This window comes from Gorilla gorilla, chromosome 10 (genome assembly GCF_029281585.2).
Source record: "Gorilla gorilla gorilla isolate KB3781 chromosome 10, NHGRI_mGorGor1-v2.1_pri, whole genome shotgun sequence".
Taxonomy (NCBI): domain Eukaryota; kingdom Metazoa; phylum Chordata; class Mammalia; order Primates; family Hominidae; genus Gorilla; species Gorilla gorilla.
The window spans coordinates 24410484-24422028 of NC_073234.2; the positions used below are offsets into that span (position 1 = coordinate 24410484).

General features: G+C 36.6%; 1 protein-coding gene across 6 annotated transcripts in view; it reads left to right on the forward strand.

The window, feature by feature from the left end:
• Positions 1-10746, forward strand: part of RIMKLB (ribosomal modification protein rimK like family member B) — a 103059-nt gene extending 92313 nt beyond the window's left edge. For all 6 annotated transcript variants that reach the window (XM_055358623.1, XM_055358617.2, XM_055358624.1 and 3 more), the window contains 2 exons: positions 451-7828; positions 10567-10746. In XM_055358623.1, the coding sequence (XP_055214598.1) occupies positions 451-914 (464 nt within the window). In that variant the 3' untranslated portion in view covers positions 915-7828; positions 10567-10746. The remainder of the gene's footprint in view (positions 1-450; positions 7829-10566) is intronic.
• The last annotated feature ends 799 nt before the right edge of the window (positions 10747-11545 follow it).

The following is an 11545-nucleotide window of genomic DNA, read 5'->3' on the forward strand; positions in this document are numbered from 1 at the left end:
GGTTTAGGAATGACAGCTAGATTGAAGTGGGGGCTATAGAGGAAGAAAACCGTGTTCACGTCACCACCTTCCCAGATTTCACCCCATCCTCCGTTCTGTTATGCATTTTTATTATTTTTATAAATCAAAAACCAATAATACTTTTGCCATCTATCAAGTGGTCTAATTGTATTTATGCTGAACTTCCTTATGCTTGGTTTATATTATTGCAAGTAAGATAGACTTGGAAAAAATATTGACAACTTACGAAATCATCAATTCCTGGGAGACTGGATAGGGAGAGGATTCCTGATTAAGGAAATCTAGACTTAGAAGTCCTAATTTTACACTAGAATAACACCTTTGTTTTCACTATTAATTTAGAAGAAAGGCTTAGCCTTGGAGGCCAACTTTAATTTTACTTCAAAAGTTTATGATTTTGTTAATTTCCTGTCTTGTTTCTCTTGCCAGGTGGTGTGGGGATGATGTGCTCATTGAGTGAACAAGGGAAGCAGCTAGCTATCCAGGTGTCTAATATCCTGGGGATGGATGTGTGTGGCATTGACCTGTTGATGAAAGATGACGGCTCCTTCTGCGTCTGTGAGGCCAATGCAAATGTAGGTTTCATCGCCTTTGATAAGGCTTGTAATCTAGATGTAGCTGGTATCATAGCAGACTATGCCGCCTCCCTTCTACCCTCTGGCCGGCTCACCCGGCGTATGTCCCTGCTCTCCGTGGTGTCCACTGCCAGTGAGACTAGTGAGCCGGAGCTGGGTCCCCCAGCCAGCACTGCTGTTGACAACATGAGTGCAAGTTCCAGCTCTGTTGACAGCGACCCTGAAAGCACGGAGCGAGAGCTGCTCACCAAGCTCCCAGGGGGCCTGTTCAACATGAACCAGCTGCTAGCCAATGAAATCAAACTACTGGTGGACTGACTCCACTGGTAATTAACCAACAAAACCCTTGTAAAACTTTCTTTCTTTTTTCTTTTCTATTTTTAAAACCAACTTGCAATGCTGTTCATGGAGGATGCTCAGGAAGATAAGAGAAAATTAGTAGGATTAGTTGGAGAGAGTGGGAGATAGATGAGATCTCTGCTAGTAAGATGTTACTTTCATTTACAAATCCTACAAATAGAGAGGCAGAATAGGTGGGGTATAGAAAAATGTCAGGCTCTCATAGTTACCCTTTTAAATTGCTAAAAAATGTGTATGCTCATAGGCCATGAGGAACAAATACTTTTTTTTTTCATGGTCCCTTGCTTTTGTTTTTGTACAAAAAAAAATGGTTTTGCTACAAATATCCAAGTAGCATAACTTCACATTGTGTTGGAAGATTTGTCATCAGTGAGGAAAACATCTGCTTAAATTACAGGAATTTTTGTATTAGACAGCTCTGAAAATTCTGCCATTTCCTTATTAACTAGCAGCTTTAGTTTGTAGTTTATGAAATCTTGAGGGGCACTTTTACTGGGATTTTTTTTTTGTTTTTTCCCGCTTAATTTGGTGGGAGGGTCAAATTGAATATAACCCAATAAAGGCTTCTTAATGACAAAATTGGCATGTTTGCATGGTGAAATGGAAATGAACAGTATTGCAATGTCCGGTATACAAAATAACATTTATTCAATGTAGATAAAATTACACTAGTTTAAAATATGTGCATTGACTTGTATTTGTTAGTGTTTTAGTCTTTTTTGAAAGATGTGCTCTGTTAATGTTGCTTTTTTTTTTCTTTAATACATGCTAGTCTAACATTTCCTGCTTTATGCCTGCATCTTTAACAATGGCCAAAGTGAAGAAAATGCTACCTTTTTTGTTAACAAGACACTGACTTGAAACATGTACATTTAAAGCCTTTTATTTTTTCCCTTTTTGTTTTGGTGGTTGGGCATTTAAATAAGGACAAGGAAAAATATTTTTGGGGGCAAATCAAGAGCCTATGAGTTCTAAGTATAAAGTATAAAGCTGAAGTGATTTCGAATGCCAGCGTTATATATTTGCATTTTTCACATTTTACGAGGGAGTATATGTGTATGTGTGTGCACGCATGCATGTGTATGTGTTTTGCTTTTTGTTTACATCAACTAATCAAAAAGGATAATTTAGAAAATGGAGCATGATGGGAAACAGAGTTTTTGACTTTAAAAAACAGATGAGTTGTTTTCATAAGTAGACTCCACTGGGGTAGAGATATTCACCTTAAAACATAGGGTGAATAGATGCTTTTTTAGGCCTTTTTGTGTATATGTACGTTGTTTGTTTTTTGCCTTTTGTTTCTAGCCTGTTCAGTGTACAGTTTATTCAAGGCTACATGCTTTTCTTTAATGCTTCTGGCTATGCATTTTCTCTTTTTACATATAGGATTTGGGATTGGGGGTGGGTTGGATGTTTTTGTTCGGGGACTTATTTAGTAGTATTGAGTCTCTTATAGCCCTACTCTTAAGCCTTCAATACTGTCCACTCTTTATATTCCTTTACTTGCAGAATTTATAAAAGCCCCCAAACTGCATATAATATGAGCCTTTAAAACATGGGTAAAACTAATCCCATTGATGGGTTTGGATGGTATGTTAAGAAATGGAGATGCTGCAGAGCCCAACGTAATTTTTTAAACAGCAAGTTTTCCATCTCCCTACAAATCCTCTGAAGCTTTTACCCAAGCCCTTTCTTGCCTCTCCAGTGCTATTTTCCTTCAGATGGACCTTAAACATAATTTCTTGGACACTACTAGAGAGACTTCGAGGCAATAATAAAAGATCAGTATTAACCAGCTATAACAGAGGTTTGATCATGCTTACTTGTACAGTTTTTCCCCCGTTTTAAAAAGGAATGTAATAAAATTTGTTTTTTCCATAGAATTAAATAATATTAAAATTGAGTGAAAGGTTGATTGTTGATGAATAGAATAGTACCTCTCATCTGTGCAGTGTCTCATTTCACCTCAGAGAAAAGGATACATAAGAGGAGTTTGTAATTAATCTTAGGATATTCTAATTGCATTTAAAAGAACTTATCTTGCACAGGGTAAATGGGGGACTCACATACATATATTAATACCTCTGACTCATTAACAGAAAGAAATACTTGGTACTTCTTTCGCTGAATGACCATACTGTGGAGGATGCATACTATTTGGTATAGAGAAATAAATGAGGAAGAAAGACTGCTTAATTAAATTATCATTCATATGTTCATATAGAGACCATCTGGTTGCCATGTGTATTATGACACATACACTTTGAATAGTTACATATCACAAGTATGTAGTTCATGTTTGTGTTGGTGGGGTAAGGCATCAGGAAAAATGTAGTTAGTCTTTTCTTAACTTATACCAAATTAACCAACTATATTATAGGAAATATGTGAAATTAGTTCATTAGCTTTAATCACTGTTATGCATTCACATGATATTAAAACGTACACTCACATGTTAGAATGAAAAGAGCAGTACTTATCTTAGATTTTAAAAACATGGATATCTTCTTGAATTCCTTCAAGATTGAGGTAGAGAATAAGAGCAAATCATTTTGGAAGTACCCTAAGGAAACAGCAGCAGATATTTAGGTTAAATTTATTTTCATAATTGTTTAATAACTTTTGTATAATCTTCATTGCTATTATGAGAGAGAAAATATATATCAAATATGTGTAATGATAAAATCTGAATTGTAAAATTTTTGTATATTAAAATTGTAATTCTAAATTGTATTTCAAAAATAATTATTTCTGATATTGTTTTTATGTCACCCATGATGAAAACTGGACTTTATATAAGTATGAACTGTTCTATTTAAAATTTTTAATAGTTTTTTCCTTTTTTGGTGCCTATAATTGATTGGTCATTTCTGCTGGCTTTTCTCCAATGAACATTGAAATCTTTCTGTATATGTTACCAATAAGAAAACTACCCTGGAACAGTAGAAAAACCCAACAAGAGACTTGGCATTCATCCAGCACATTATCAGACTTTGAGAAGATATTGAAGGCATTGACTTTGAAAATCATCTCTTTTTCTCAAGAAGAAAGCAATGGAGAAGCAAATTTGCTTCATTCAGTGAATCCCCAGTTTGGGGCTTGTGGGGCTTAGAGACATTGTGAAATCAAATCTTGTGTTATACTTTTCTCCTGGCTCACTTTTTTTGAGAAGGTTTATGGGCTATTTGGCTGGTGAGACACGATCCCCTCCTAAGAAAATGTAGGTGCTCAGACAGGTAACCACTGCTGCTACTGTTTTTATTTGTTTGTTTGTTCAGTTTTATTTAAGATTTGTTTTTGTTGTACTAGGATTTTAAAAAATGTAATATATTGCAGGATTTATAACCAGGTTCACTGACTGCTTGCTTGCTTTCTTTTTTTTTTTTTTTTTTCTTCTTAAAAAAACAAAACAAAGTTTCATTTAAAATACATTTAGGCACCTTTGGAGCTTGGATTTTGGAATGTTTCAGTAGTGGACAGAAATCTGCTGTTGGAATCTTCTAGTCTTCCAGGTTTAATTTGAAATGTTTTTAGTTTTGTTTTGGATTTTTGTGTGGTATTTTATTTCCTTTATACCAATGCCATTTTGCCATGCTGTTTTGGGGTGGCTACCTAACTCTAGTGAAAATTCTTTCTATATTAATGAAAGTTTGGCCTTTGAAGATCCTTAATGTTTTGCATTTTTTACATTGTTTTTAAAGAAATATTCTAACTGCTTGCACTGTTACTGTTCTTTACCAGCCTTTTCAGGAGCCAAAAAAACAAATACAAACAAACAAAAAAATACCCAGAGAAAAAACTTTCCTTCTTCCCCCTTCCTGATGATGAGTGAGAAGTATTGAGAACTTTCGGGGTCAGTGCCCTTCTAAACTCCCCTTCCCCCAATAATGCAGCTGTATAATGAATGGTAAATGCACCGGTTTGGATTCAGGCACAGCCCCAGTCTGCCTGCAGGTAATTTAACTCTTTCTCCTTTCTTTCCATCACTAGGCTAACTTTCTTTTTTTAAAACTTCCTTTCTTTACGTACTTTAAAAAGTAACCATGGGTTTGTCATAATTCTCACTTAAAAATAATGCATAAATATATCTAGCAAATAATGTGATTAAAGAAGAGCTTTTGGGGGTAAAGTTTGACTTGGTTATGATATACTCAAGACTTTCTTGGGAATTTTGTTTAGCCATTTAGATGACTCCATTTCTTGCATATATGTCTATAAGTATTTCAGAGTGTGAATTTTTTGGCTTTGTTTTTGTTTTGGGTTTGTTTGTTTCTTCCATTGTGCTACTCTGGCTTAAGCTTTTTCAGGGGTTGGTGTTCCGAATACACAGTGAGCTCACAGTATAAAGACATCAATTAGGAGTTGACAGGTATGGAAAACTAGAGTTTTGAAAGGTAAAATTAGGCTCTAGGTTATATATATGGTAAAAACTCAACATAGCATTCATTTTACCTTAGTGCTTCTCTCTGTGACTTTATAAAAGTGAAAGGGAATAGTAAGACGAAGATAATACAAAAAAATTTAGTTCTTTTAGGAGCAATGTGATTTCAGAACTAATCGTTTTAGCATTTCTAAGATACTGGTTCTAACAAGGAGATGTGAGCAGTTTGAGATTATCAGAAAATCATGGTTTAAACCTTCAAAAATTACAGGTTTGAACAGATAGGAGGACATTTCTGAAGCACAAGATGGCTAAGCACGTTAACCAAGGACATAAAATGTCAGGGATAGGACTACAACTCGTCCATTTTAATAGCCTTTCTGTTAGGTAATAAACTAAACTATCCTCTCCTCTGTCTTTACCCCAGTCTACCTACCCATTCTTCCTTTCTCCTATACTTCCTAAAGTTTTAGCTCTGAGCTTTTATTATTTTGGGATATTGTCATCTTTCTAATAGGTAGAATTTTAGTGAAAGTAATCAGGACCTTTTCAAGATATACTTCTGCATAATTTCATCCTGTGGCTTTGGACGTACTATCCAAAGAGGCTATACGTCCAGCAAGTCACTAGTTAGTGAATAGGAATTCTTGGCTTGTAATGCCATTTCTTGTAGCTGAAGGAAGATGTGATAAGTGATTACCTGTTCTGTGCTTCAGTTGACTCTTATAAGGACAGTCATTCCCTTTAAGCATCTTAAGACAAAAATATTTATCTGTTGAATTGGAATTTACTAACAGAGGGAATTGGAATTGGAATTTACTTCCAACTGCACTCATGCAAGAATTTGTGATGTATACTAAAAAATAAAAAAAGGCTCATTCAGGAGAGCCTTGTACTCAGCAAGAGTGGCTAACATTAGATAGCATACAGACTATGTGATTGTATAAGGCATGGAGAGTTAACCTCCGGTCAGCTGCCTGTTTGAATACCACTGACTTGTTAAGAATGATCTTGCTTTTAGATTTTACCATATTCAAACTTACTAGGTGAGCCTTATATAGCATATATACCTGGCTGCTATTGTGGGGTTTGGGAACATGAGGGGTGGGGTGAACTGTTGTTGTTTTAGGTTTCAGTCAGACAGACATCCCTGTGCCTCAGTTCCCAGAAGCACAGCAGGCCTCTAGGAGCATCCGTGGGAACGGCGCAGTCCTGACATCACCAACTCTCCTGCTCAGGCTCATCCCATATACAGAGGTCAAAGGGTGGGGTTTGAGATTGGGGGAAGGAATGAGAAAGTAGAAGCAATGTCACTTCAGTGCCACTGTTGACTAGTCTTTGGTGCTTATGTCAGTATTTGTTTTATTTCCTGATTTTTTAAAGTTGGCAAAACTACATATTTTTATCTTGATGAAGGCAGTGGGAGGGTGGAACAAAAACAAGCCATTACTGCTATTTCTAGTTCATTACCGGAGACTGTCCCTTAATAGCTAATGTAGAATAAATTTGAAACATAGACCTAGATGACAAAAAGAATGGGAATAGAAATGAATCTCAGGATTTGAACAAACAGAAGACGTTTATGCTGTGTTAATCCCCAGTTCTACAACTGCTATTACATTTGTCATTCTGTCTCCCCTTTTCCCCTAATTCTTTTATGTATGTATACAGTTTGAGGAAATGTGCATCTGTGGTCAGTCCTTTTTAAAAGACTTAATGAATTTATTACTCTTTTGCAAAAAATATACCCACTGCTTATATGGGCATACAAATGCTACCCTATTTTAAATGTAGGTGGCGTATGTGTTCGTGTTTTAATGTATTCAGAGCCATTGGGCAATAAGCAGTCCAGAACATTGAAAACTCAAGCAGGTAAAGCACCTAACACCCTTAGTTTCTAGAATTACTTTAAAAAACTTTTATATTGCTGCATCTTCCACAGTTCTTTGAGTAGTCTCTGAACTTAAAATTTGTAGGAGTTGTAGACTACCTAAATTTTTAAGTTATGGTATTTGTTCATAGATTGTAGGGGTAGGTAAAGAAGGAAACAGATAAGAAAATGGCTTCTTGAGGTGGCAGCTGCTGAGTGGCTAAATCTTACAACTTTCTACTTTTTTTGGAAATTTTCCCAGCTTAGCATCAACATGGATCATACAGTGTTTGATTTTATGTGATTGAGATTTTTGTTTTTTATTTTTGGAGGGAAGGTCTTGGAGAAACATTAAAAAGTTGGTGTATGTGCAAAAATACGAAATGTTAAAGGAATTTTTTCTTATTTAATCTGAATGGTAAGCAAGAACTTTTTCTATATACCCTTCTGCTGCAGCAGACAACTAAACTGGTAGGTGGCAGCAGAGGAAGGAATTCTTCAGATTGATGGCTACTGACTTAAAGTCTGCATAGGAGAAGAGATAGAGCATGACATACCAAGTGAAGCAAGGGGGACAAAAATGGAAACAGGACTAAGATTCCTGCATTTTGACTCTAAATGGTAAGTTATCTTTAGTCTGATAGCAATGTTATATAAATTATATGATTGGTACTATGGCATGTAATCATAAGTAATCATAAATGCCTGTAGGTCCTTGCCTTAACGTTGAATTTGACCTCACTGGTAAACTGTCATTCTTTACTTTAAATAATAACTAATAGTATGTAAAATTAGGATTTTCTCCTCAGCATGTTGGTATATGTGACCTTTAATTATGGCAAAATTATGCTGACAGTAAATCTGAATGTTTTTAATTTGCAAGATAAATAAAATATGCATTGTTAATCATTTTATACAAATAAAAGGTTCTGGCCACGTACTGTGGCTCACACCTGTAATCCTAACACTTTGGGAGACTGAGGTGAGTGGATCACCTGAGGTCAGGAGTTCAAAACTAGCCTGGCAAACACGGAGAAACCCCATCTCTACTAAAAATACAAAAATAAGCTGGACGTGGTGGCGGGCACTTGTAATCCCAGCTACTCGGGAGGCTGAGGCAGGAGAATCGCTTGAAACCCAGGAGGCAGAGGTTGCAGTGAGTGGAGATCAAGTCACTGCACTCCAGCCTGGGCGACAAGAACAAAACTCCATCTCAAATAAATAAAAATCAAAACTAAAAGATTCTTCCCTTTATAATGGGAGCTTTGGGAGATAACAAAAGAGTATAATTGGAAAAAAATTACTGGGGGTGGCGTGATCTCTTCCAGCTGGCTGTCTGGGTCAAGACCCATTTCTTTGTCACTGTGCCATGTTCCACTCTGCCATCAGTTCCACCCTGCCTGTTCACCTTTCTCTCTTGCTTATCTGGCTGGGCTTTTCCCCTGTTCCTCTATCTCTCCCTGTCTTTGTGCCTCTCCCTTATCCAAGTCTGTTTGTAAGCTGCTTTCTCTCACATTCAGTCCTGAATTTTAATTATCCGATGTTGCCATTTTCCATCTCTGCCTGCCTGTTTTTCCTAAGAGAGTGTGCATGTCTGTCTTTCTCTTCCTCCCTCTCTCCCCACTTTTCATTTGCATTCTTCATTAGAATTTGACTAGACTGAATAGAAATTAAATGATACTTTGAAGTTCTCTAGAATTAAAGAATGTAAATTTCAATTAAATTTATAAGATGCAGACCTGTTTATTCACCCAACTACTTATTTATTTTAACTATAGTATCTGTTGTTTCTGGCAACCAAGCTGTGTATGATCAGTTGGACAGAAATGAAAGGCATATGGTTCTTATCTTATTTCAGCTTTTTTTTTTTTTTCCTTGAGACAGGGTCTCACTCTTTCTCTACTGTACTTGAGCCTGGGTGACAGAACAGTAATTTTGATTACCATAAAAATTTTAATGCTTTAGAACTGAAAGAAAATGATAAACTTGAGTTTTAATCTGAATCAAAAATTGTTTTTTTCTGTAATTTATTGTTAAGTTAACCTGGAACACAAGAGAGCATTTAACTTGAATTTTGTTTGTCTAGGCATATTGGCACAATAATTTTGTTTTATTTTGTATGTTCTACAAGGAATTTTCATTAGATTTTTTCTTTTGGTACAATTTTTCTGACTAAAATGCAGCATAATTGTCTTTAGGATTGCTAAGGAGTAATAGTACGGAGACATCTTTGTGGTTTTATACACACACACACACGTATATATATGTGTGTGTACATATATGTGTATGTATATGTGTGTGTGTGTGTATATATATATATATGTGTGTGTGTTTTTTTTTTTTTGAGACAGAGTCTCGCTCTGTCGCCCAGGCTGGAGCGCAGTGGTGCGATTTCGGCTCACTGCAACCTCTGCCTCCTGGGTTCAAGCAGTTCTCCTGCCTCAGCCTCCTGAGTAGCTGGGATTACAGGCATGTGCCATCACGCCTGGTTAATTTTTGTATTCTTACTAGAGATGGGGTTTCACCATGTTGGTCAGGCTGGTCTTGAACTCCTAACCTCATGATCTGCCCGTCTCAGCCTCCCAAAGTGCTGGGATTACAGGCGTGAGCCACCGGGCCCACTGGCACAATTTTTAAAGTTAGGAATATTCAGTGTCTGAAATGGGGTTGTTTTGTTTTGTTTTTTTTTGTAAAATATGTTATTTCTATAGTGCAGTTTAAATTAATTCCCTGGAGGCTGGGCACTGTGGCTCTCATCTGTTAATCCCAACATTTTGGGAGTCCAAGATGGGAGGATCACTTGAGGCCAGCCTAGGTAACAAAGCAAGACCCTGTCTCTAGACAAAAAAAAAAAAAACTTTGGGAAAATGTATTTAACTAAATAAGCTGTCTAAAATAAGTCACAAAACTTGCAGATTAGAAAAGGAAGCAGATTTTGGCTGTTTTGGTGTCAGCATCTTAAGTAGAAAATATTATGGACCTGTAAATTGAACTTATGACTATTCACTCACTAGAGAGAACAATTTCCAGGGAGTTAGAATAGTTTTTCCTGAAGGAGAATCAAATAAATTTGGGAAATAAGGTTGCTCTTGTAAAACAGTAATAGATTTAGCTTTCATTTTTTAATGATAAGAACATTAAATGTCTTCTAAGTCAGAATCAGAGTATATCTTTGTTAACTGAGCTCACCAAGACAAAGTGATAATAACACAAAACTGTGGTTTTTGGTAGTCTAATCAATTTAGAATGTTTTATTGTCATGTTAGTTGATTTTCTGTCTTTATTTGTATTTTTTCTTATCCTGGTTATAGAGACTTTTAAAATCTATGATTTAAATAAGTTGTGTTTTTCCCCCCTAGGTTCTTTTGAAGTAACCAGTGATCTTTTTTGCTTACCCTCATCAACAGAATGGATGAAGATAGATTTGACTGTGTGCTTTTTCAAGTGGAGAATATGAATATACAGAACAAGAAAGTAATAACTCCAACCTGTTTGATTCCGTCTGTTTTCTAAATAAAGACATCATGCACTGGAAATAACATAGCATGCAGTGTGACTTGTTCTTTATATCAGTTCACTTTGGTCCAGATATCTAGACTTGATTTCTAGCTCCACATGTCATTCCCTTTTTTCTACTCTTCGCCTTTTGCTCTTGAGTCCTTTGGTTCTTAATGGACTGATTTGGTTCTTAACAGACTGATTTCTATGATACCTTCTAAAATGATTACTCCTTTTGGCACATAGGTGAGCACTATTCAGTGGATTTTCCCCTGTCCTTTTTAATCACACTTTTATCTGTCCATGCTGAATAGTTGTTGCTGTACTTTTTAATCTCTGAAGAAATGCAAACTTTTTAAAAATTTCACCCTGAACATCATAGAGTGTACTTACACCTATATGGTACAGCCTACTGTACACCTAGGCTATGTGGTATAGCTTATTGCTTGTAAGCTACTAGCCTGTACAGCATGTGAATACTGTAGACAATTGCAATGCAATGGCAACTATCTTACTAAAATTTAATGGCCGGACACGGTAGCTCATGCCTGCAATCCCAACACTTTGGGAGGCTGAGGTGGGCAGATCACTTGAGGTCAGGAGTTCAAGACCAGCCTGGCCTGGAAACCCTGTCTCTACTAAGAATACAAAAAATTAGTGGGGCATGGTAGCGGGCACCTGTAATTCCAGCTACTTGGGAAGCTGAGGCAGAATCCCTTGAGCCCGGGAGGCAGAGGTTGCAGTGAGCCAAGAACACACCACTGCACTCCAGCCTGGGCGACAGAGCGAGACTCCGTCACCAAAAAAAAAAAAAAAAGCATGATGCTGGGCATGGTGGCC